The sequence below is a fragment of the Myotis yumanensis genome, unplaced genomic scaffold (assembly GCF_028538775.1).
Source record: "Myotis yumanensis isolate MYYU_CA2020_CCGP unplaced genomic scaffold, mMyoYum1.0.hap1 SCAF_16, whole genome shotgun sequence".
NCBI lineage: Eukaryota > Metazoa > Chordata > Mammalia > Chiroptera > Vespertilionidae > Myotis > Myotis yumanensis.
The window spans coordinates 36012835-36039650 of record NW_027223767.1 but is presented as its reverse complement, the minus strand read 5'-3'; the positions used below and the strand labels follow the sequence as shown (position 1 = coordinate 36039650).

At 54.7% G+C, this 26816-nt stretch overlaps 1 protein-coding gene across 2 annotated transcripts in view; it reads left to right on the top strand.

Annotated features, from left to right (window-relative positions):
- The window catches only part of PRKCA (protein kinase C alpha), a 285771-nt gene that overhangs the window by 252753 nt on the left and 6202 nt on the right, over positions 1–26816 (top strand). For both annotated transcript variants that reach the window (XM_070393096.1, XM_070393095.1), the window contains exons 14-16: positions 7053–7133; positions 14266–14373; positions 15773–15913. In XM_070393096.1, the coding sequence (XP_070249197.1) occupies positions 7053–7133; positions 14266–14373; positions 15773–15913 (330 nt within the window). The remainder of the gene's footprint in view (positions 1–7052; positions 7134–14265; positions 14374–15772; positions 15914–26816) is intronic.

The following is a 26816-nucleotide window of genomic DNA, read 5'->3' as shown; positions in this document are numbered from 1 at the left end:
AAGGGTGAACCAGCAACACTAAGTCCCTCTCCCTCACGTGGCATCCATTAGTCGGGTGTTTAGCAAGTGCCTCCTAAGTGCCTGGGCACGCTGGGCGGGAAAGGAGAGCCCAGAAGGGACCTGGGAGGAGGCTGGGGCTGGGGGCAGTTAGAAATACTGTCCGGGTTTAGAGACACGTGGGTTTAGAGACGTGGCGAGACAGTATTCCCCTTGCCAGGAAGAGGTGGCACCTCCAACACGGCTGAAATGGCCAGGAGAAGTCTGCAGGCACCTTGGCCACCCCGTGGCCAGCCAGCCATGAGCAGAGGTGTAAACCCCTGGGAGAGTGGGGGCCGGATGAGTTTAGAGCTGACGACCTCTCCTTCCAGCCCAGCCTTGCCCGTGACAGCTGCAGGAGTCTGCATCTTTATGTCACATCTGCCTAATGGTTCAAGTTGACTCTGGTATCTATTAAGAGAAAGGCCTCCAGGTAAGATTCAGCCAATGGACCGTCAGCTGTGACCTTTCTTCTGGAGGGTCAAGGGTCCCATCTGGAAGAGCCACATATCAGGGACGGGAGGGAAAGAGAAGACCAAGAGGTGTACACAGAGGCAGAGAACCAGGAGGCTGTAGCGTCCACCTGGGATGTCCTGACCTTAGGTGTCCGCGTGGCTCCCTCCCTCACCTCCTTCCAGCCTCAGCTCAGATGTCCCCTCGGGGAGGCCGCCTTTCCTGACCATCCTGTTTAAAACTGCAAACCTCCAGCCCCGCCCACACCCTGACCCCATGGTCCTGCATCCCTTCCAGGCACTCATCAGCTGCTGATGCACTGAGGTATTTGTTTCTTATCTGCTCCACACAGCAGAACTTGTGCCCCCTTCCTTGCCGAGCCCTGCCCCCGGGTCTGAGGCTCCACCCCCAAGTCTGGAACCCCGCCCCCGGATCTGGAGCCCCACTCTGCAGGCAGATGCCTTTGGGACCGCTAGATGCAGCATGCTGCCTGCCAAGGTGCGGCTGTGGCACAGGAGACCAGGAGCAGAGCTGCAGGCTTGGAAGCTGCTGTTGGAAGGGTGGTTCCCAAGGCTGCCAGGGGCTGAGGCACATGGCAGGGGACGGAGTGCAGAGGACAGCTGGGGACCCTGGGTGTCCGAAGGTTGGCGGGACACCACCCCGGGTCCCCCAGACAGCCAAGGTGCCCCCAGGGTTGGCATCCCGAGACCTTTCCTGGCCGTGGGGGAAAGGGTTGTAGAGAGGGACAGAGGATAAAAGGAGTAAAAGTTAAATGAGAAAGAGACTCAGGCGGTGCCCGCAGCCAAGCAGCCAGGCAGTAAATTACTTGGCAGACGGAGAAGAGCAGGGAAATGAGGTGGAGAGAGGCCAGGCGGCTCCGGCCACCCTGGGATCCACGCCTCTGAATCACGGCCCCACACGCCCCACACACCCGCGAGGGCGCGAGCCAAGAAAGCACTGATTGAAGAAAGAGGATGATAAACCGACAGGCGCCTCTCTTTCTGTCAAAGGCCAGTTTCCTCCATGAAGGTCACGAGCCAGTGACTCCGCTTCGCAAGAGAAATGAAGCGGTGCTCACCCACCCAGAAATATTTAAAGGGCAGAGGACAGGCTTTTCCTTGGGTTCCCCCTTAAATTGTGTAACTCTCCCCAGGTCTTTTCAAGGAATTGTGCCGAGTGCATCAGCTCCATCAGCTCGTATACTCAGTTGTCTGCTCGCAGCTCTTTAACTGCCTCCCAGCTGGGCCTCATCCGGGCACCTCCAAACCCCAAACAAAGAAGAGGAATCTGCAAATCTCCCTGTAGCTCCTGCTGGGTAGCCTCAGGCAGAGGCTAAATTAGCACCTCCTTAGAGATCCAAGAGCCAGTGTACCCAGTGGTCAGAGTGGGACCATCCAGATTACAACTCCTCAGATCTATAAGGGACACACTCAGGGGGCAGACTCAGTGAGCACCAAATCCCCACTGAAGCAAGTCTTGCCCCATAAGGGTGTCTCCAGCACAGAAGTTCTCCCACCATAGACACAGCTGATTCTCACAGCCAATTGGCCTGGAGGTCAATTCTTCCCAGTGATAACTACAACAATCAAGGCTTAACTACAACAAGACTGTTCACAAAGCCCACAAAGGGGTGCACCAAGAGTGTCCACCTCAGGTAATTGGGGAGGCTGAGCCACTGGGCCCTATAGAACACCTAGCACAGAAAGCCACTCTATCAACACAGGGAAGCAGCCAAAAAGCAGAGACAAAGAAACAGGTCACAAATGACAGAAATGGAGGAAAGCAAACTACTGGATATAGAGTTCAAAACCACAGTTATAAGGTTTTTCAAGAATTTTCTAGAAACCACCGATAAATTTAGTGAGACCCTCAAGAAATCTAGTGAGACCCTCGAGGATATGAAAAAGGACCAACTAGAAATTAAGCATACACTGACTGAAATAAAGAATATTATACAGAGTTCCAACAGCAGACTAGAGGATCACAAGAATCAAGTCAAAGATTTGAAATACGAAGAAGCAAAAAACACCCGACCAGAAAAACAAAAAGAAAAAAGAATCCAAAAATATGAAGATAGTGTGAGGAGCCTCTGGGACAACTTCAAGTGTACCAACATCCAAATTATGGGGGTGCCAGAAGAAGAGAGAGCAAGATATTGAAAACCTATTTGAAGAAATAATGATAGAAAACTTCCCTTACCTGGTGAAAGAAATAGACTTACAAGTCCAGGAAGCGCAGAGAACCCCAAACAAAAGGAATCCAAAGAGGACCACACCAAGACACATCATAATTAAAATGCCAAGAGCAAAAGACAAAGAGAGAATCTTAAAAGCAGCAAGAGAAAGACAGTCAGTTACCTACAAGGGAGTAGCCATACGATTGTCAGCTGATTTCTCAACAGAAACTATGCAGGCCAGAAGGGAGTGGCAAGAAATATCCAAAGTGATAAATAGCAAGAACCTACAACCAACATTACTTTACCCAGCAAAGCTATCATTCAGAATTGAAGGTCAGATAAAGAGCTTCACAGATAAGAAAAGGCTAAAGGAGTTCACCACCACCAAACCAGTATTATATGAAATGCTGAAAGGTATTCTTTAAGAAGAGGAAGAAAAAAAAGGTAAAGATAAAAATTATGAACAACAAATACATATCTATCAACAAGTGAATCTAAAAATCAAGTGAATAAAAAATCTAATGAACAGAATAAACTGGTGAATATAATAGAATCAGGGTCATAGAAAGGGAGTGGACTGACAATTCTTGGGGGGAAAGGGGTATGGGGTGCAGGAAGAGACTGGACAAAAATCGTACACCTATGCATGAGGACAGGGGTGGGGGTAAGGGCAGAGGGTGGGGTGGGGTGGGAACCAGGTGGAGGGGAGCTATGGGGGAAAAAAGAGGAGCAACTGTAATAATCTGAACAATAAAGATTTAATTAAAAGAAAGAAGAAGAAGAAAAAAGCTTCTGCAGTCGAACTGGTGTGGCTCATTGGTTGAGCATCAACTTATGAACCAGGACGTCATGGTTGGATTCCTAGTCAGGATATATGCCCAGGTTTTGGGCTCAATCCCCAGTGTGGGGCGTGCAGGAGGCAACCAATCAATGATTCTCTCTCATCATTGAGGTTTCTATCTCTCTCTCCCTCTCCCTTCCTCTCTGAAATCAATAAAAATATATTTTAAAAAAACAGAAAGCTTTCACAGCCCCATCCTGGCTGGGAGGCCTTCCAGTGTGTAGCCCGGCCGAGGGGGGAAGGGTGGACGGCCTTAGAGCGCCGTCTTCCCGCCACTGTGGGCCTTGGGCCGGGCAAGAGACTCGAGGCTGCCCCCGGCCCCTTGCATTCCTGGTCCTGCGCCCAGGCAGGGAGAAAGCTCCTGCATAGCTCAGTTTTATAAGACAGGCAGCCATTTATAACATCCGACACACCCCCAAGCCGTGGGCTCATGTTAGTATAACCATAATGATCATGATGACAGATAGCAGTACACTGAAGGCCCGCGGCCCTGCTGGGTCTGTGCTGGCAGCTGACGTTCAGCCTCCCACGTGCTGCAGGAAGTCTGCCGCCTGAGCCCCTCTCGCCAAGCCAGCCTCTCCTTCCGTGAGGTCCTCTGCTCTGAGAAGCCAAATTGCCATGGCAGCCCCTTGCCTGGGGTTTCCAGACGTCAGGCAGCTCCCCACCCCCACGTCGGGCTTGGCTGGAAACCTCCATTGGCCCACAAGTGCCAGAGACACCTGCCCCGATGGGGGCAGATGAGCCCGAGGCCGGCTCCTCCCACAGTAGCTGGTTAGAGTGTCATCCTGTACACCAAAATATTTCGGTTCAATTCCCAGTCAGGGCACATACCGAGGTTGTGGGAGGCAACCAATTGATATTTCTCTCACACATCGATATTTCTCTCTCTCTCTCCCTCTCTCCCTCCCTCTCTACTTCCCTTCTTCCCTCCTTCTCTTCTCTCTAAAACCAATAAACATATCCTCAGGTGAAGATTAAAAAAAAACACACTACTAATAAAACACCGATTGTTAAAAATAGATCACAGGGACTGCTTTTAATATAGTTATAAGAACAGATTTCATTCATGTAGTTTTCAAATATAGATACTAAAGTGAAATAATGATTTCAAATCTCTTTAATCCTCAAAGCCCTTTGATGAATATTTTGTTAATCCCAGTAGGAGTGACTACATATCTTTGAAAGGCACAAATCGTATTTTTAAGTCAAATTTGTCGCTATTCTGAGCACCACCTGTTAACTGATGGGCTTCAGGCAAGTCTCCCAAATGCTTACCCCTCGGTTTTCTCACCTGTGGAATGGGAACAACGGTCATTGCTGTCTCATCGGGTTATACAAAACGCGTGGAGAGCATCGGGCGGGTGGTAAGTGCTCGGCGGGCGCACTTTCATTCTCCCAAAGGCAGTTTCTGTGCTTCTACTTGGCCAGGACAGGCGGGGGTCCAGGGGTTTCCTGTCAGGGCCCTGGAGGGACATCATTTCGGGTCACTAGGTAATGACTAGAGACTCATTTTGGCCGGGTTTTTTAGTGCTTCGTGTGTGTGTTTTCCAAGTTTTCAGAAAAGAACAAATGCCATTTTAAAAAGCAGTGACGGCCTCCTTGTGGGCCTCTTTGTGTGTCATTTTCTTGTCGAGGAATGAGCCACAGAGACACCCAATCCAAACCCGACCCTCTTGTCGTCGCCTGCACTGAAGTGAGCCACAGGCTGTGCCTCTCATCCCATCGGGGGAAATGGCAGCGCTGCCTTAAAGCAACAGGGATGGGCAGATAGGCAGGGAGTGTGGGCCAATAAAAAAATACGTGGGCCCAGTAGGCGTGACTCAGTGGTTGAGCATCAACCTGTGAACCAGGAGGTCACGGTTCAATTCCTGGTCAGGGCACATGCCAGCGTTTCAGGCTCGATCCCCAGTAGGGGGTGTGCAGGAGGCAGCCAATCAATGATTCCTCTCATCAGTTTTATAAGACAGGCAGCCATTTATAACATCCCGACACACCCCCAAGCCGTGGGCTCATGTTAGTATAACCATAATGATCATGATGACAGATAGCAGTGCACTGAAGGCCCGCTGCCCTGCTGGGTCTGTGCTGGCAGCTGACGTTCAGCCTCCCACGTGCTGCAGGAAGTCTGCCGCCCGAGCCCCTGTTTCTGTCTCTCTCTTCCTCTCCATTCCTCTCTGAAATCAATAAAAATATATTTTTAAAAAATACCTTGGGCCCTAACTGGTTTGGCTCAGTGGATAGAGCGTCGGCCTGCGGACTGAAGGGTCCCAGGTTCGATTCCAGTCAAGGGCATGTACCTTGGTTGCAGGCACATCCTCAGTAGGGGGTGTGCAGGAGGCAGCTGATCGATCTTTCTCTCTCATCGATGTTCCTAACTCTCTATCCCTCTTCCTTCCTCTCTGTAAAAAATCAATAAAATATATATTAAAAAAAAATACCTTGGGCCCTACCTGGTTTGGTTCAGTGGATAGAGTGTCGGCCTGCGGACTGGAGGATCCAGGTTCAATTCTGGTCAAGGGCACGTGCCCCGGTTGCATACTTGATCCCCAGTAGGGGGCGTGCAGGGGGCAGCCAATCAATGATTCTCTCTCATCTTCGATGTTTCTATCTCTCTCCCTCTCCCTTCCTCTCTGAAATCAATAAAAATATGTTTAAAAATGCCCTGGAACATTTCTAAGTCAAATTCGTATACAAAGTGGCAGGACGGTCCTGCCGAGTACCTGTTGGTATGTCTTCACCTGGAATCCTGGGGGGTGATCCTGGGCCTGGGGATTGTGTTAGGTGCGAAGCCTGCCTGTGAGGCAGTAAAGCCAGTGTTTTAACAAGCGGGCTAACCAAAAAGGACACTCTAAGCACCATACCATTCATCCTGCCTAACAATATCAACAGTAACCCCTTAAGATCACCTGGTATCAAGACCACATTTAAATGTTTCCACTTTCTTTTTTACAGTCGGTTGGTTAGAACCAAGATCGAACAAGGTCCGATATTACATTTTATGTCTCTTTTAAAGCATTTTGAAACGTCAGTCATTCAGCAGCTATCATGGTACCTCTGTGAGCAACACAGGAAAACTAGAAATTTTACTTCAGTCATTCCTCCTCCTCTTTTTCTTTTTTATGATGATGATGATGATTATCATCATCATCTTCTTTATTTTAATGAAATTCTGTTACTTCATTTGGTTCTCTTATTTATGAGACTCAAGCTTTGAATGACCTCTGCTTTTTCCAAAAATTAAATCCACCTCAGTGCCCAGATATTTTCCTCCAATGAGGATAATTAAATCGACCTCAGACAGTGCTGTGGCGTTTTGAGGGGGGGAGTCAGAAAACAAGTTCCAAATAGGTTTGAGACGGTGAATCGTGGGGTGACAGTTCTTGGCATGCCCAATTTGAGGGGCGCTCTTCCCTGGGTGTAGAAATCAAAGATATATCACCCCCTCATTTGCAAACCGTGTGAATGCCAACGTGCCTGACTCACCTGTCCGAACGCAGGCTTTTTGATTTGCCACCGAATGTAATTGATGTGTTTGTTTTCCCACAGATAATCGCTTATCAGCCGTACGGGAAGTCCGTGGACTGGTGGGCCTATGGCGTCCTGTTATATGAAATGCTGGCTGGGCAGGTAACATTTCCCTGTGTTTTCTTGCTTGTTTATCGCCATCCAATGCAAACACTTCTTCTCCGCGGGGGCCGAGAGAGCAGGACCTGGCAGTGTGGCAGGACAGGGCTGGGCTGGCTCCCCGACCCGGATGAAAGGTGGAGAAGCGCCCCTTGAGAGTGGATTGTATTCAGTCTGTACAGAAATTCTCTTCCGATCACAAAACCTGAATTGAAAGCTTCCTCCTGGAGAATAGGCAGGCGGCTGTCACCTTATCCACAAAGCCCCCTGCCCGTTGACGACAACATGGCCTCTGTGAGTTTTCTTTTTTTTTTTTTTTTTTTAATATTTGTATTGATTTCAGAGAGGAAGGGAGAGGGAGAGAGAGATAGAAACATCAATGATGAGAGAGAATCATTGATTGGCTGCCTCCTGCACGCCCCCTACTGGGGATTGAGCCTGCAACCTGGGCATGTGCCTTTGACCGGAATCAAACCTGGGACACTTCAGTCTGCAGGCTCTATCCACTGAGCCAAACTGGCCAGGGCTAGTTTTCAGTGGCTCAGCGCTGGGTAGGTCCCTGCGGGCTTGTCTGCAGAAATCACCCGGTGCTGCCATGTGTATCCGCTGTCCCTGAAGACGTGTCATGGCTCCTCCCCATCTCCGCTCATCTCACCGTCGGCAGCTCATTATAACGTCTGCAAAAGTCCGATGAGGCTGGACGTCCAGCTAAGAAAAGGCAGATGTGGTCTCTTAGAAATGTGCATCTAGCTGATAACCGAGTGCGTTGCTGCTGTCGTGGCACTTCTAACATAATGGCCTCGACGTCTGTATGGGAGTAAGTCACACTCACCGTTTTAACAAGCTGCCTCAAAACCTCAGCGGCTTAGCACACGGCGCAACTTCTTTCACATTCTTGGCACAGTCCTCCGTGGTGTGGGGGAGGGGGACTCAGATCCACATGGTGATTCAGGGACCCAGGCTTCTTCCGTCCCTTGGTTCCACCTTTTAGGGCCTTGAATTCTTCCACTGACTCCTCATTATTCAACCGGCCAATGAGGAGAGAGCAGGAGGACAGAGGCAGGAACGTCTAGGGGCCAGGTCTAGAGGTGGCACTCGTCACTCCTGCCTGCACCCCACGGGCCACACAGTCCCGCTGAGATGAAGGACTGAGAGGGGCATGTACTTGTGAGCTCGGCAGGAGAAGGAGGTTCGGGGAGCATCTGCCAGGTCTCTGCCATTATACCTAAGAACCGTTCTGTGGAGGCGGCTTTTATAGTTGCCAACATTCAAGTACTGGTGACACAGAGTTTGACCCTCTGTCGCTAAGAGCCCGAGGTAAGAGAATGGAAAGAAATGCTTGTGTTGAGCAGCAAAATTACCCCTGAAGAAATTTTTGTTTCGAGGGGGATAGGGGAGGGAGTCAACCCTTTCTGACAAGTTACATCCATGGACTTGGTCGTTTACTCATTCAACACATACTTATTGAACGCACGCTTACTATGGTAACAGCCATGGACAAACGTGACCTGTACCTTCATCAAGATTACAGTATAAAGAAAGAGAGACAGTAGACACGTTTAAAAAAAAAAGGACTATATAATAGTTGAAAAGCTAAGAAGAAAAGTAACAAAGCAGGACAAGAACACAGTGTTGGGGCAGGATTGACATTTTAGCTAGTGTGGCCGAGGAGGGCCTTGTGTACAAATAAAGTTAAGACAAGAAGGAAATGAGGAATGTCTGTCTGTGTGCATCTCTGGGGGAAAGCACTCCAGGCAGAGGGACTGGAATGGCAAGTGCAAAGGCCCTGGGGTGGGATTATGTTGCCGTGTTTATTAAGCCAAGGAAGGGAAGCGCCAGTGTGGTTGGAGCAGAGTCGGGAGGCTGGAGAGGGAGTAGGAGAGGAGGCCTTCGGTCAGAGAGGAGGGGAGCACCAGGCCGTGTGTGCAGGAAGGCCACTGCAGACCACTGGCTTAGACTCAGGGTGGGAGGCCACTGGTGATCGGTCCTTTATGTCTCTTTCATTGCATCTTACACCTCTTAATACTAAAGTAGTCTTTTGGATATTAAAAGATAGAAGGTACCAGCCTTCACGTGGTCATTATTTCTCAGGGATGGTAAGACTTGATTGACATTTTAAAAAGCGGTTTGTGTATTATTTAGGTTTTTGTCCCCAGTATAATGTTCGTTTCAGGCCCAATACTTTGATTTGTAAACACAGAAAAGCAGGTTATACAGAACAACTGTCAGCAAGACAACAGCTGGCAGAACCCACGTCGCCTGCTCCTCAAGTTAACTTCCCCCTTTAGGAGTTTGACCGTAAAACTGGGCTGATTCTCGGCCCCTGGGAGCCGGGCTGCTCCTGAAAGCACAAGGGCCTGAGTCCCTTTCCTGGATCCCAGTCAAACGTTCTGACCCTCAGCCCAGCACACAGTCTGCTTTCATGAAGAGGCCTGTCCGCATATGCCAGCAAAGGAAACCGTAGGGTGGAAATGGGCTCTGGTCCAGGGCACGTTACAGGACATGAACGGAGCTGTCTCCTTATTGGCCGTCTTCCTTCCCCTCCAGGCCTCCTGGGTCTTCACTCTGCAGGGAGAGCTGGGAAATGCTGGCTCCCCCCGGGGAGGTCCCCTCTGGGGTGCATTGTGAGGTCCCACCTTACCTGCAGACTGGTCCTTCCTCATCCCCCGGAGAGCACAGGGTCCTCCCACTCCCAGCGGCTCCATAGACATTCTGACCCATTTTCATGGTTTTCCATCCCGTCTCTCAGTCAACCTGCCTTCGATGGTCTCTGGAAGTTTCCATAATCTCCGTTGAAAATGATGACACTCAATATGGCGCCGCAAGGCAGCCCACATTCAGGCCCAGTGGCAGACACCCCACTATCCCTCTAAGCCAGGGGTGGGACCCTTTTATCTGCCCAGGGCCATTCGGATGTTTATAACATCATTCTCGGGCCATACAAAAGGATCAACTTAAAAATCAGCCTGCTGTGTTTGGTCAGACATTAATTACCTCACCCTAATGCCTTGGCAGGGCCAGACCAAGTGATTTCGCAGACCTTATACGGACATTCCCCACCCCTGACCTAGACCTTCACCGCTCCTGCCACAAACACGGTGTTTTCATTCCAGAGCGCCGCCCCCACCCCCCCCACCACCACCACCACTTCTTAGTTTTCCTCTCTGACTCGATGCAAATTTCAACATATTCCTGGCCTATGACTCAGCCCAAAGGATAATAAAGGCTCCATGTGTATTGCCCACACCCACCCCCCCAAAGCTGCCGGAACTCGGAGACCCAGCCAAGGGAATACACACTGTTACTGAAAAGTAAGACTAATTATAAAGTTGCTGGTGGGATTGTGGCCTAAATTTGTCCTCTGTAATCAAGAGAGCTGACGATGAGCAGAAAAATCTTTCCTTGCAGTTCCCTTCTCATTTGCTTTATTTATGGGCAGCAGCCTGGGGGGCCGTTCAGCATACGCCGCGGAGTCTGCCTGCGGTTCCCAGATTGCCTGACAAATACGATTACTTACAGGCCTAACTGGTGTTTCCCTGGCGCTCTCGTGAGCACAGCGCGGCTCCGGCGCTCAGGTGTTCCTCCTCCAGGGCCCCGCCCTCCTGCTCTGCCCTCTGCCAGGGCCCTCCATGCCTCGCCTTCATCCCTGGCGGATCCGTGCTCGGTGCTTTATCCCAGGACACCACCTGATTGTCCTTGAGTTCTCCCCACCCCCACCCCGGTCACCAGTGACCACCTCCTGGTGAGGGATTTCGGAATCATTTTGGAAAGAGGGATCCATCATCCCTCGTTTGTGTGTTTAACATTCACAAATTACATATTTGTTGCCAAGGAAGGCACCCCCAAGCCAGGACATTAGCTCAGCCAGAAACACCGAGTCCAGATCTGTAGAAATTTAAGAAACAATCATGGGAATGCGAGGGAGAGGGGAACGAAGCAATACCCAAGCGGTCATGTCCTGAGTCCCTGGGCCACGCATTGCCCCCGGTGTCCCCAGGCTCCGTGGCTGGCGTGTCTGGGAAGGAAATGAGTAAGTATAGCTTTTCAGCATTGCCCCGCCTTCAACGCCTGAGAGCAAATTAGCATATGTGGCCCTCACTCGGAGGTTACAGAGCATCGGCCCTGGACCAAAGGGTCTTGGGTTCGATTCCTAGTCAAGGGCACGTATTCTCTTTGGAGGAAGTTTCTCTTGGGCCTGTGGCCCGGCTCATCTGTGGCTCAGCCCTGCCACGTTCCTGCGCTGGTGCTGACGTCCCCAAGGAGGCTGGTTGAATCCCTGCTGTCTGTCGCTGTCCAGCCAGGTACCAGCCGGCCACCTCTGGCCAGCGTCACGGGCGGGCCTACACAGTCGCATGGGCCAAGCTCAGAAGACACCTGCATAGCTGGGCTGGTGCTCTGCTGTCGCCACCTTGACGTTCTAACAATTACCTCACGAGGCCCCCATCTTCCCTCGGCTCTGAGACCCACAGTGATGTAGCTTGTCCTGGCCAGCGGCCCTGAGGGGCCACAGTGTGAGTTGTCGATTGGTTATCCAGAGCAGAGCCTGTGCCCTGCTCACCTCCAGGGCCCTGGGACATGGCAGGGTACCCACTCACAGCGAATTCGAGGAAGTGGGACCCCTGCAGGTGTGCAAGCCGCAGCCCCCACAGAAACCACACCATGTTTGTTTTAGTTATGAAAATCTCCTAGGCCCGTGGTCGGCAAACTGCGGCTCGAGAGCCACATGCGGCTCTTTGGCCCCTTGAGTGTGGCTCTTCCACAAAATACCACAAAATACAGTGGGGCCTTGACTTACGAGTGTCCCGACTAACGAGTTTTTCGAGATATGAGCCGTCTCTCGGCCAATTTTTTGCTTTGAGTTGCGAGCTAAAATTCGGGTTACGAGCCAGCTTTAGATACCCCACCACTAGCTGGCGGAGCGAACGTCACAGTGAACGCCACAACATCAGCCCAGCATCACGTGTCTCACTCGTTCACTTTTTGATTTGACATACGAGTAATTTGAGTTACGAGCTCCGTCATGGAACGAATTAAACTCGTAAGTCAAGGCCCCACTGTACCACGTGCGGGCGTGCACGTACAGTGCAATTGAAACTTCGTGGCCCATGCGGAGAAGTCGGTATTTTGTGGAAGAGCCACACTCAAGGGGTCAAAGAGCCGCATGTGGCTTGCGAGCCGCAGTTTGCTGACCACTGTCCTAGGCCCAAGCTCAGCCACATGTAGGGGTTGCTTTTTAGGGAAGATGCGGTGTTCTGTGGGTGTCATGTAACAGGCGGCCGGGAGAAGTAGGCTGCGTGAGATTGGGCCGAGAAGACTGTGGGATGGGCTGTGGGACTGGCCTCCACTGTCCCTCTTGCAGGTGCAGCCACAGCCTCACCCCCACCCGCCCTGCCCTGCTCTGTCGATAGAAGTAGCACCTCCCCCTGCTGGCCCAGGCCACCATCTGCTGCCTGCACTGCCCAGTGGGGTGGCTGCCTCCAATGGGCTTGCCAGGTGGGCATCCCAGGGCCATGGGACTTCTGCCCACGGAACCTCGCGTGGGGCAGACTGCTCCCGCACTGCTCTGAGTCACTCACAGGCGGGCTGATGGCAGCTCTCCTCACCCACCTGCACGCTTCCCCAAGTTAGACGTTCGTAACACTGGGCACTTTCAACCGGAAAACGGGCCTATTTATTTCTATTTTTAGACACACACACCAAAAAAGCATGAGTGGCAGCAGTCACCCCATACCTGGTCCAAAAGTGGGGTCCTTTGTAGGCTCGGCATCTTCCCTCTGTGGGTGTGACTCCCGTGTGCCGGCCTTGCTTCCAGCTCCTGTTCAGGGCGGGGCTTGGGGCCGAGGAGGAAGGTGGGGGCCAGATGAACAGCTCGGGATGGTTTGTGAGTGGTGGTTAGGGGAGCGCTCTGCTTCGTTCAGCTACTCTCTTACTCGGGGGAAGATGTTTGATGAGAAGGGACCGCACGGCTGTTTTTGGTCCATGGTTTCATTTAAATTTAAGCCAGACTTGGTCATTATCTGAGCCCTAACCCTGTCAGCCAAAGTGACTGGAGTCCTCCCTATAACGAGAAGGAACATAAAGATGAAACATAGGACTCCCTGCACGAGGGCCGACCTGGTCTGCCTTTTGCGTGCTGAGCTCACGGCTAAGTTAAAGGGGACGGTAAGCAGGTTCCCCTAAGCCCCCTTGTGCTGTGGGTTGTCCAGAGGGCAGGTGATTTGCTGACCTCAGGACTGAAGACGTGCTGGAGGCATCCTGGGCCCCCCCTTCCTCCCGAGGACCCCAGCAGCCCCCAACGACAGCTCGTCTACCTGAGTCACAACACCAGTGCCGCTAAGCACCCTTCACTGGGCTCTTACTGGATACAAGACACAATATCAGGCACTTTACAGACTCACCAGGGAACCCATTTTGCAGATTGGAAAACCATGTCTTAAGGAGGCAAGTCACTTGTCTCTGGACAACCAGCTAGGAGGAGGTGGAGCTGGAATTCTGGTTTACGTCTGCCTGGCTTTAAAGCCGGGGCCTTCCGCAGAGCCACATGCCTCCCTCTCTCCACAGGGAGCTGCAAACCCCCCCACCCCCCGAAAAAGATGGGAAGTGTCGGGTGGAAGCTGAGCTCCTGTCACCGCCACCACACGGGGGGCAGCTCTGTGTTGGGTCAGAGGGGCCCTGATGTGCATTCTGGACCCAAGGAAGTCCTCTTTGCCTGGGTTCTGATGTCCCCGTCAGCCCATGTTCGGAATCCAAAGGCATTAGCATCCTCCACCCCACCCCCACCCTCGGAACACACAGCCGTCTAACCTACTGGGTCATAATTCCATTTTAACACATAATTGCAAGATTAATGGGTTAATTATCATTTATTTGAAAAATCAAAGCATTACTCAGAAACACTTTTCTCAAAGATTGTTTTGGGTTGCCCAGGGAGAGATCGTTAGAGGAGCAGAGGGAAACGGGAAAGCATACCACCTGCGAGCGAGGAAATGAAAGCTGATCCAGGAAGCCCGCATGCACGCATCTGGGCTGACTGCAGCCTGGGGGGGCCCGGTGTCGCACGAGTGCGGCCCTTGGGGCGCCACCTTCATCAACGACCTGCCTAAATATTTCTCCATCTTCCTCTTTTCCGGAACAGCCTCCGTTCGACGGCGAGGACGAGGACGAACTCTTTCAGTCTATAATGGAGCACAACGTTTCTTACCCCAAATCCTTGTCCAAGGAGGCCGTCTCCATCTGCAAAGGAGTGAGTGCACTGGGTTCCTTTTAGGGTCACAGACCAAAAGGGTGGACGGGTGATCTTTCCCAGACTCCCCAGCAAGAGGGCGCAGGGACCCCGCCACTGCCTCCCGCCTTCACGGGCGAGGGCCTGGGGACCTGCGGGGCGCGGTGGGGAACGCGAAGCCTGGGACCCGGGTTAACACCCCAACACCTCCGGAAATTCAGTAGCTTTAGTTCGCCATTCCCTCACCCCCCACTCCCCATGAAGTTGTGGTACAGTTTAGCAGAAGTGATCACAGACGCTTAGAAAATGTTTGTTCTCCTCTGCTCTACACCTCCGTTAGTGCTGTGCCCATTCCTCTGTTTTTGAGATGTAATACACGTGTAGAAAAGGGTGCCCATCATCAGTGTGCAGGCCAATAAATTGTCACAAAATGGACAGGCGTGCCAGCACCTCGAGGGCTGCCCCTGTCCCGCCCGGCAGTCACCCCCACGCGTCACTGCGTGCGTTCACTGTGCCCGTTTAGAACTTTGCACACGCGGATCTTGCCATGGATGCGCCCTGGGCCTGGCTTTTCCCCTGACACTGCGATGGTGAGCTCTCTCCACGGTGCTGCGTGTGGTGGAAGCCCATCTTCCGCTCGGCCGCGCAGTATTCCGTCGAGTGGACGTGCCACCCTCTGTGTACGCGTTCTGCTGGCGGGCGCTCTGTCGGTTGTTCTCTGGGGAGGGGCTGCCATGAGCCTTCTGGGTCATGGGTTTTGAGGAACGTGTGAATGAAATTTTCTGCTTTTTCAATTTGATTGAGGTACAATAGACAAATAAAATTGTAATATATTTAAAGTGAACAACAGGATGACGTGATAGATGTATGCATTGGCCATTCATATCCACCGGTTCCGTATCCGTAGATTCAACCAACCACAGATTGAAAATATTCCCCCCAAAAAGTGACATGGTGGCTGACCTGTACCCATGGAGGGAGGCCTACGATGGCTGTGTCTGTGCTGAACATGGACAGACTTTTTTTTCTTGTCATTATTCCCAACAATACAGTATAACTGCTATTTAGATGGCATTTGCATTGTATCAGGTGTTATAAGTAACCTGGGGATAATTGAAAGTATACCGGAGGATGTGTGCAGGTTATATGCAAATACTACGCCTTTTATATGAGCATCCTTGGGTTTTGGTACCCACGAGGGGTCCTAGAGCTAATCCCCGGGAACACAGAGGGGTGACGGGACCTTATGAAAGGAACCCCACAGTCACGCTAACTCATCCATCACCTCACAGAGTCACTCGTTTTTCTTCTTTGGAGAGAGAACACTTAATTCTTCTCTCTTGGCACATTTAAGTCGTACAACACATTAATATCAACTGCAGTCGCACGTTATGCATTAGATCCTCTCTCCTGCTTCCAGCTGATGACCAAGCACCCGGGCAAGCGGCTGGGCTGCGGGCCCGAGGGCGAGCGGGACGTGCGCGAACACGCCTTCTTCCGGAGGATCGACTGGGAGAAGCTGGAGAACAGGGAGATCCAGCCGCCCTTCAAGCCCAAAGTGGTGAGTCAGGGCGCCGCCGCTTCCTGGGCCCGGTTCCCCAGATCCTGTGGATCCCACCCACCCGGGCCCCGGTTCCCCAGATCCTGTGGGTCCCACCCACCCAGGCCCCGGTTCCCCAAATCCTGTGGGGCCCACCCACCCTTTCCCTGGAGAGTGGAAGGCGGTGACCCCTGGGTTCTGCAGGGGGGAAGGCCAGTGCCTGCCTTGCCCTCCATTCTGTGTCTGGGCCACCAGCATTCCTGCTGACTTTGAGAGTCAGGACAGACGGGCAGCGAGGAGAGCCTGTGTCCACCAGGCACTCCAACGGGGCGACGGCCGAGTGCCCCCAGAACCGTTAGAGAGCCGGGGCAGGGCTGCTTGGTTTGGATTTCATGGTCCGTGTTCCTTGCTGAGAGGTGTTGGGTGGACTTCGCCGCGGGTCCGGTTGTCCCAGACTTGCCTGGCACCCGGAGCAGAACTCATTGCCAGGCCCTGGGCGCCGGTCTCAGCTTGGCCGCTGTCCCTGCTGCCGGGGGTGGGTGTCAGCCACCATGTTTGGTGTCGCCACCTTTATTCAGACTCTTCCTATAGGGCCCCACTCTCTTCATTTATTTAACAAATACTATACACTGGGCCCTGTCCTGAGGGCTTTACAGAGTCATTCATTGAACCCTCACAACAACCCTGTAGGTCAGTGGTTCTCAACCTTCTGGCCCTTTAAATACAGTTCCTCATGTTGTGACCCAACCATAAAATTATTTTCGTTGCTGCTTCATAACTGTAATGTTGCTACTGTTATGAATTGTCATGTAAAAATCTGATATGCAAGATGGTCTTAGGCGGCCCCTGTGAAAGGGTCGTTCGACCGCCAAAGGGGTCGCGACCCACAGGTTGAGAACCGCTGCTGTAGGTTGATACTGTCGCTCCCAATAACAGTTGAGGAAACTGAGGCTCAGGGAGGCTGAGTAACTTGCCTGAGGACACACAGCCGACAGGTGGTAGAACCAGGATTCAGACTCTGTTCTGGCTCCTGGACCCGTGTCCTCACCCACCACACCATCGCTCCACCTCGAGGGCTGCCACCACCAGCTCTCTGACTGTGAGCTGCGCCTGCTCTTGCCTTTCTGAATGTTTCTATCTCTGGAGGTAAACTGCCTCCAAGCCTCCTCGCTCGCCCCCCTGCCGCGCGGCGGTGCCTCCTAGAGGGCTGTTCTCGGCACCCATGTCTGAAAGCCGGGTGGGTCCATGCCTGCAGCTCGGCCGGCGCCTCGGCCGGCGATGCAGACAGGCGAAGTTATTGCACAGTCGGTTCCAGAAGCGGTCCCTGGGTTGGTTCGGCCCAGATCTGCCTCCCGAGGGGTGCCCCAGAACAGGCAGAGGGGACCCCCGGGTGGCTGAGTTACTGACTGGGGGGCACTCGGCTTCCTCACCGAACGTGCTTACGTGTCCTCCACTCCAAGAATAGAACTGCGGGTGGTCAGCCCGTGGGTTTTATTGCGAGAAGGCATTTTTAGCACGAACTGAAGAAACACTACCGTTAATGAGGTCAGTTGCCTTTCTCCGGAATCATCTTTCCAGCGGAGGCCTGATGCACCTGCCGCCCACCTTCTCTTCAGCCCGTCTCCCTGCGCTCCAGGCGACAGAGCCTGGTCTGACGGGGGCGGGGGAAGAGGACAGTGATGAGTGGTGCTGGGGGCGTCTCCACAGAACCCTGTTGGGAATTTTCCTTTGTCCCTTTCGTCGTTACGTAGCCTCCTGACATGGAACCTGAGAGATGCACTCTGACGTGGTACCTGCAGCCTCGTTCTTGCAGGAGCAACGTAGAGACATGCTGCCCCGGCTCGAGGGGTTCAGCAAAACCCACTTCCCAGAACGAGCCGAGACGCAGCCCAGCCCCTCTCACACACAGCTCTGTCCCCACCGCTTTCAGAAGGGAGTGCTGGTTTGCAGGGGCTTCCCCCTTCCATGGGTGCTCAGCCCTGGACTCGGACGTCGGGGAAGCGAGAGCCTGACGTAGCGGGGCAGCCGGGAGTGCAGGTTGCCCCTGGGCCGTGGGAATCACTGGGCCTAGGCGCTGGCGGTGGAGCCACAGGCAGAGTGTGTATGTGTGTTTATTCCCGAGGCCCTGCTGTCTGTCTGGTTTGTAAAACCAGTTAAAATAAAAAGCCAGTCACCTATGGCTGTGAAGGATGGCCCAGAACTCACCAGCAGGAGCAGCAAGCACGGCCGAGACCTTGACACTGACGGCTTCGAGGGAAAGGCCTGTTCAGCGAGAGCCCTGGTCAGAAGGAAGAGAGACCTCATGCGCTCACAGCCGGATTCCTGGGGCAGAGGCCCGCAGCCCACCAGGGGCCCGCAGCCCGAGGGGACCTGTGCGCAGAAGGAAGGAGCTAGCAGCATGCAGGTGGGTGGAGATGGAGCCGCTAGGGAGAGGAAAGCACAGTGGGGTTAGGAGAAGTGGCCGCAGGACTGCGCAGCCAACTCTTCGTCCCAAAGCAGTTGAGGACCAAGCGGTGGATGAGGAAAGTGCTGGTCCCTGGGCGGCTCCGTCCCCCTGCGCGCTCAGCGGGCAGAGTTGGCTCTGAGCCTCGGGTGCAGGGAGCACCACGCTGACCTCTGACCTCGTGGTGCCTGGAGCAGAAAGACCACACGCCAGCGACAGGAGAGAGCCACCTGAGTCCAGGTGTTGTCCCGGCTGCAGCATGCACTGGGTGGACACGGCAGCGGAGGCAACAGGTGTCGTCCTGGCTGCAGAGGGTGCTGTGGTGGACCCAGCAGCTGAGGGAACAGGTGTCATCCCGGCTGCAGAGGGCACTGGGTGGACACGGCAGCAGAAAGAACTGACCGAGAAGACAGGCTATTATCCTGCGATGTTGTCATTAAAAGGTCCAAAGAGCTACGGAGAAAATACAGGCGGTTTTGTTCCTGCAAAGATGCGGCAATACCAGTCACGCTGTTGCTGCTGGAAAAACCAATCCGCCGCCACACTGCGGCCAGAGGCTGACTTAGCCCGTGCAGCCAGCCCCTCCCAGAGCCCCTCTCCTGCGTCCAGCCGGCAGCCCTGGCGGATGGAGCTCGTCCGTCTTGGAGTTTGCCCCGTGCTTTTGGAGCAAGCGCTGGCGACTCAGTTTCCCTGAGGCTGAGCGGATGAAGGACCTCGCTCCTGGCTCCCCGTGAGCTCGAGCCTTTGGGTACTGCAAAGGCCTCAGTAAGACCCCAACCCCACGTTACCCAGGGGGCCGCTGGGGGTCGGTGTTTGGTATATTTGTTATTTTTGAACCTCCAATGAAAGATGATCCCCAAATCCCTGACTTCCCTAAGCGAGCAGAGGATTCTGTCGCTCGACCACACAGAGCTCATCCGGAGGAACGGGGGTCCCACGGTGCCCCGTCTTTCTTCATCTTCCTGCCAACCACAGTCACATTGCTGAAACGAGACCTGAGGGCCCAGGAAGGCGGAGACCCACCGATAGGGACACATGTGCAGTGGATCCATCCGCAGGCTCCGGACAGGACTTTCCATGGCGCGGTGACGTGACGGTCGGGACTTTCAGTGAGGCCGCGGCCTGGATTCTCTCTCTTTTTTGTAAAATAGTTTTTTAATTGATTTTTAGAGAGAAAGAGAGGAAGAATGGAGAGAGAGAGAAACATAGATGTGAGAGCAACATTGATCAGCTGCCTCCTGCACACCCCTCACCAAAGACCGAGCCCGCAACCCAGGCATGTGCACTGGCCAGGAATCGAGCTGGCCGCCTCCCTGTGCATGGGACGACATGCAACCGCCTGAGCCACCAGCCAGGGCCTGGGTTCTCTTTAAGGCCGCACATAAGGTGGAGCAGAGGGAGGAGAGTGACCGAGTCAGGTGTGGGACAGTGGCATCTCCCCCGAGTGTGGCGGGTCTGGAGCTCGCACCCCGGCACTTGGGGGCTGTGGGGAAAGGCTCAGCCAGAAGGGACAGCCTGCACGCGGCGGCCCATTGTGGGGAGGCCCATGTCCCCGAAAGGCCCCCACGTGCACTTGTGACGGTGGAGGCGATTTTCAGGAGCGAGGGGGTGATCGCTGTGACCTGGGTGGTTTTGTAAATTAAAAGCAGGAACAGAAACAGCCGTTCTGCCCTCCTGGAGATGAGGCCGCACAGAACTCTCCTTCGTTATAGAAAAGGGCAACAGCAAGCTGCTCTCATTTCCCTCCGAGGAACCCAGCCCAGAGGAGCCTCTGCCACAGGCACCCGACCGTCCGCTCAGCATTTGGCTGATGTTCTGAGCGAAAAACGCAGAGTCATCAAAAACAGGCCCGATCAGAAGATCCCACGGAGGAAGGTGCCTTTTTTATTTTTAGGTTTAACAAAGAGGTCACTCAAGCAAGGTGAATATTTAATTTCTGAAGGGGACACACACACACACACACACGCATGCACACGTGTGCACGCATATGTTTTTCTGAGTCATTGGAGAGTAAGTGGCAAACCTACTGCCTCTTCACATCTGGTGCCTAAAACGAAGGGCACTCCAGGCCCATGTCCTGCCCCTGTCCCGGTGGGGTGCCCCCGTGGGGCTGTCCAAGCCATCACACGGAGGCAGCCTAGGCTGTGTCCAATCAGGTCCCGGGCAGCGGGAGGTGCATTGTCCTGGCCTCTCCGTGGAACCAGCAGCCGTGACACTAATTAAAGGTGAGAGTCCCGGGACTCGGGAAGCTTTACCGGCACCGTAGGAACACGCACAGGCGTCGGGGCCGGAGGTTCAGCCACATCCTGACGCACCGAGGGCGCCTGGAAGCCTTCGACCAGCCTACGACAGCATCTTCTACTTGGCTAATTAGAGGCAAGAAGGCTTCCTTTTCCTGGATAATTACTCTCCCAGAGACATTTCTACTAGAAAGAGACACGGGGAGCAGTGTGGCCTTTAGAATAAAGACCCACAGAGGCCAGCAGGTCTGTAAGCCTCAAGGAGCTCCCATGGGAGCGGCGGGCCCTGTGTGCCTGGCGTCGTGCGAGCGGACAGGCTCCCAGTGTCTGAAGTAAAGGCTGCGACGCAGTGGTCACCGCAGCAGCCTTTCTTGGGAAAGGAGCCTGATCAGCCGGAGCTGGCCGTTAGTTAAGAGAAGGCCAGCCCGGCCGGCGGGGCTGATGTGTGAACATCGACCTATGAACCAGGAGGTCACAGTTTGATTCCCAGGCACATGCCCGGGTTGTGGGCTCGATCCCCAGTGTAGGACGTGCAGGAGGCAGCGATCAATGATTCTCTCTCATCACTGATGTTTCTCTCTCTCTCTCTCCCTCTCCCTTCCTATCTGAAATCAGTAAAAATATTTTTTAAATAATAATAGTAAAGGAGGACCAAATGGAGGGCATGTTGTCATTCCATAGGACAAGCCCAGGGTCAGTGAGGTCTCAGCCCTCAGACACACGTGGCTCTCGCACCCACGAGAACCCACTCATGTACCGTGTGGCTCACAGCCCATGTCTGTCAGCAAACCCATCAGCAAAACCGCGGCCTCCGGACCGGGACTGGCCTTTCTGAGAGCAGCTCTGAGGCGACGGGGGAGATGAACAGCGTTTAATTTCGTCTGAGAAACCACAGCCTGGCTCATCTTTCTCGCCACAGGTCATGGCAACAGATGAAGGAGGTCCCAACCCCCTCTTTTTAAAAAGTCATTATCCAAACACTAGCTGTAGGTGGTGAACTAAACAGCTCAGCAGTGGAGAGGGCTCTAAAACGAAAAGACACTGTCTCCCCCTCCCCAGCCACCAGCCCCAGTGTTCACATCTGTTCTGTAACCTTCCGGAAGGTGGTACGTGTGCACCTACACCTGCGTGGGGCCGTGCCACGCAGCCTGGCTCACACCCTACGGCTTTCCCAGGACAGTGGACCTCAGAGGCGTCTCCACGCCGGCTCCCTCGGGTTTGTGGCATCCTGTCCACGCCGCTCCGATGCCGGGGTTCCGGGGCCAGGCACTGACTGTGTTCCAAACACTCTCCCTGTCCGTTCTTATCCTCCAGACTTTCTGTACCAAAACACACTGGCTGCAGTGGGCATCCAGGCCCTCGGTGAGCACACCTCCAGCCCGCGGGTGACGCCACGCGCGCACTAACCTCGCGTTTAACCCTCGGCGCCTGCACCTGCTTGCGTTGGCAGTGCACGGAAGACCCTCCCCTGAGCATGCTGACCTTCCAAAAGAGCGCAGACCGGGCTGCTGCCCCGTGGCCCAGTGCCCTCCCTGGGTGGCTCCGTAGCGTGGACATGACCTCCCAGGAGGCCCAGAGCAGACTGTGTCCGCTCATCTCTGCGGCGGATTATTTAATCCAATGAAGACAGCACCCAGCTGGGAGGCAGGGGCCACGCAGATGTTGGCGGCGTTCTTACTAACACACGGCGCTAGGACCCGGCACATGTCAGGGCTGCGGGGCTTGACATGTGGGTACGGCTCCCCTAAGACCAAGCACATCCTGCTGCCTCATAATTGTCAGCGAGGGTCCCACCTGATGAGTCTCCTTTCTTCTTCCCGTTGCTGCACGCCTCTTCTCTCGGTTGGTTGCGTGCTATTCCCGCTCTGCTGGGTTTTGTGTGGATTTGCTTGGAAATGGCGGTCTTTCATGCTACTCACACACCCCCTGGTTCCCGTGCCAGTGACCCTGGGTTACACTCTCATGCCCGGGCACCGAGGGAAAGGGCAGGATTGAGACCAGCACGTGTGGCTCAGTCCCGGTGGCCTCTCCCAGGTGAGGCCCGGAGCCGAGGGGCCCACCTCCACGGCCTCACACACAATGCAAAGGGTGGCGAGTGGGCCGTGTGCCACCTGGGCCCTGGGCAGGGCGTCTTGCTCCCAGATGCCCTCGGAGTCGCATCTTTCTGTGCTTTGTCACAGCTCTGCCAGGCCTGGCATCTCCTAGGTTCGTTTCAGTAATGGCTGATTTGACCAAACAGGTAGGAATGTCAAGACAAAACAAAAAACAAAAAAAGTGATGTCCCGAATCCAGAGCTAAGGAAGAGGGGTGGATTATTCCCGGTGCTCGTTCTCGCCTCGCATGTGATCACACACCTTCTGCACGCCGGCACCTGCTGTCCGTGCGGTGCCTCCCATCAGTGTCACGCCCGGTCACTGAGAAAGGGTGGCGCCCACCTCAGCCCCTTGGATCCTCACAGCGGGCGTGGAGGGTGGACGTTCACAGCCTCCTCTGACCTTTGCAAAGGTACCCGCGCAGTGAGTTCCCCAAAGCATTGCCCTGGGCTTTGGAACTCTGGTGGGTGCTTCACCCCACTGTACCCCCACTTCTCCTTGGTGTCAGACGCGGCCCAGTGAGCACCGATGCCCTCTGGGCTCACACACCGGCCCAGGCAAGCTCCGGCCGCCTCCCGCAGCCTCTCCCCTCCGTCTGAGAACCCATCAGTTGTGTGGGGCATCGCAGCCCAGAGCCCTCCCTATCCTCCCTCCCTTCCACTCTCTAGAAGTCAATGGGAAAAATATCCGCGGGTGAGGATTAAAGAAAACAAAGAAAAGAAGAGCGGGTAGTTAAAGATCTTCTCCAATAGGATTAGAGAGTGTGTCTGTTCCCAGGCCCCACTTTTCAGGGCTGTGGAGGACTGATTTTCCAGGCATGAAGAGCCCCTCTGAGGTGGGAAAACTAGCTCTGCTTCTCCCAGGGCGGAACCTCTGGTAAAAATAGCTGTGCTCACGCCCCCGCCCGCCCCCCGTGGGAGAACGTGATGTCTTTCTGGTGTGACTCCCCTGAGAATAGCAGTTCCTCCTGTGTCCTCGATCCTCCGGGCCTCAGATCCCGCCTCTGCTCTCCAGGCTTTCTCCGGGCGGGCGGGCTAGGTACAGCCAGAGGCTCGTTCTTCATCGTTGCCCTCCACCATCCTGCTCAGGTGTCCCGTCCCAGGTGTCCTCACCTGAGGGAACAGGTTTCAAAAGGCTTCCATTTGCCGGCATCCTATTTCTCTCTCTCGGATCAGGAAAAGTCCACGGAGACGGACCTGGAAAGAAAAGGGGGCGATTTGCGGTGGCGAGCAGCGTTGAGACCTGCGGGCACACTCCCGTGGGCAGCGATCACAGGGCAGAGCTCCGGTTGGCCCGGGCTCATCCTTGCCCCTAGCGCCGTGGTCAGCGGCCGGCGTGAGGCTTTCAGAAGTGGGGTTCCTGCCCCGGTGTGACAGCATGTGGCCCCCTCTCAGGAGCACCCTGCTCTGGGCGACAGCTTTAGAACTTGATGCCCTGGACCGTCGTCACCTCCCCAGGCTTCAGCGTGGGCCGCCTTTTAGATCTTAGGAGCTCTTCTTTTAGTTGTTTTCGTGTGTGTGTGTGTGTGTGTTGATTTCAGAGAGAGAGAGAGACAGCAATGATGAGAGAGAATCATTGATCGGCTGCCTCCTGCACGTCCCCTACTGGAGATCAAGCCTGCAACCCAGGCATGTGCCCTGACCGGGAATCAAGCCATGACCTCCTGGTTCATGGGTCAATGGCCAACCACTGAGCGATGCCAGCCGGTGGTTTTTCTCGTTTCCTGTTCTGTGGCAGCTAAGCGCTGGCTTTGGAACTTTCCGCTGGAAGAGGATGGGTTCTCCCAGCTACCAAGATGGTCCTCGCGGGAAAGGTCAGAGCCGCGTGCTCTTTTCACACAAGTCAGGAGCGAGACGGGGGACCCCGGCCAGCAGAGGGACACGTACTGCGCGTGCCTCCCTCTTGCTTTTAGAGACTTGGCCTTCTTTTCCATTGTTCCAGGAGTTCTTCTTGCCCATCTTTGCCTGGTTCGTGAACAGCAACAGACATGCAAGTGGTTGCTCCTCCGGGAGCACTGCCCCAGCCCCTGGGAGCACCCCCAGCAGATTCACTTGAATGGTGTCGATCAGTCAGGTTCCCAAAGGACGTTCTCCTTGAAGCCAGCTCTGCCGCGGCGGGAACGCTTGCTGACAGCACCTGGGCCGTGGGCTTCTGCGGCTTGTCCCTTCTCTGCTCGCAGGTGGCCGTTCTTGCCTAATCTCCTTGTCTGAGCTCAGGACCGCCTCCGCCTGGCATCGCCATCTTGGTATCAGCACTGTTGACAAGTTGGACCAACAATCCTTGGCAGGGGGTTCCCTGTGCACTGCAGGTGTCTAACAGCACCCCTTCCTCTGCCCACTAGATGCCAGAGGCACCCCCTGCCTGAGTCTTGATAACCAAAAACGAATTCAGACTGCCCAGTCACCCCAGAAAGGAGGTAGGGTGCCAAGTTGTCCCTGGTTGAGAACCACTGGAGCATCCGAAGGAGGGCTGTTTCTCTAGCTGTCATCACAACAGCATGTCTGGATGGGGTGCCCCAGGCAGGGTGGGTCCAGGGGGGCGGGGGGGTATGGTTGTGCCCTTCTTCTGGGAGAGCCTCTGAGTGGCTCAGAATGGCCTGTGCGTATGGAGGTGCCGACCGCAGACTCTGCTCCCGCTGACCTAATTCCGAAGGCGCTCAGTGTTCCTCCAGGGAGCAAGGAGACGGAGGGAGACCCCGTGATAGCAGGACTAGCAGTTAGCATGGCCTCCGCAGGGGCTGGAAGGGCCCCGAACAGCTCCCCCACCCAAACCCCTCATCTCCCACCCACCTGCCCCCTTTCTCCCACCAACACGCCCCTCATTTCCACGCACCAGCCCCTGGTCTGAACTCTCCGCGGTTAAGAGCACGTGGTCACTTGTGAAAACGAGAACCAGCCCCAAGGAACGCCAGCCCCGTGAGGAAGGCCTGGCTTGGCCTGGATGGCCGGCCTTCTGCCGCGATGGGTCCCTGGGCGCAGGTTCTGTCACTGATAAGAAGGCGGGGAGAGCGTAGTGAGGCTAGATTCCCAGGCAGCCTTCTAGGAGATGGGAGAGACGTGGGAAAGGGCGAGAGGGGTGGCCCCGGGCCTGGACTGTGCCATGCGCTCACCACAAGCCGGGCTGTGTGCGAAACTCCACATGTCATCTTCCTCGCCACCCAGTCAGGGAGCCCCATCTTCCTCCCGTTTCTCAGATGAGGGGACGGGATGGACCCCCCACAGCTTCCCTAGAGCCATCCTCTGGGAATGCTGGGTCGTTTACAGCCTCTGCTGATGCAGCGTTTGTCCCCATTGCCCATGGCCCCGCAGGTAAAAGGCCTCACGAGTGTGGGGGTCGTGGTTCAGGTCACCGGGCACCTCCCAGCTCCCTGTCTCAGAGCCGCCCGGGGGCCTGGGGACTTCAACCCCCACAGCCCCTCTGGGGGGTGGGGACAGTGAGGACACCCCTTGGCCTCATTGGGGGCTGGGCTGCCATGGCCACTATGTGTCTCAGAGCCTCCACAGGGCGGCTCTGCCTGCAGCCCCGTCTGCCGAGCACTGGGGGGAGGGGCGGGGGGGGACCTGGAGGAGAGGAACATCCCCGCAGACAGTCAGCAGCCTTTGCTCTGCCCCCTCCGGGCGCCAGGGCAAACCCCTCTGAGGCCCCCCTGCACACGAACTCCACGTCCACCCGTGGGCTGGCGGACCAGTTCCGTCCGACATGCCTTCACCCTCCCCCAGTGCCGGTTAGAGACAGGCCTAGGGGTTGAGCAGTTGGAAGGCACGAATCACAGCGCCTTTACTTTATTACAAACGCGGTCGCAAAGAACCAGATATGGAGCAGTCACCCCAACCTCTAGGTCCAGGGGTCACTGCCTGTACCCCATTCACATCCCAGCCTTCCACGTGGAACCAAGACTGATGCCTCGCGTGTGTGTGCGTGTGTGTGCATGTGCGTGCGTGTGTGTGTGTGTGTGTGTGTGTGTATGTGTGTGTTATCCATGCTCAGGCCCTGCTTGCTCTGTAAGATGGACATGAAGCAGCGGCCCCCTTGGGGTCCCCTCACTGTCCACAGCGCATTTCTGCCGAGGGGTTCACTGCGGGGGAGGGGTATGAAGATGTACACCCAAACGAGTCTCATTCTTGTTGGCTGTGCCTGGCTTTCAACCC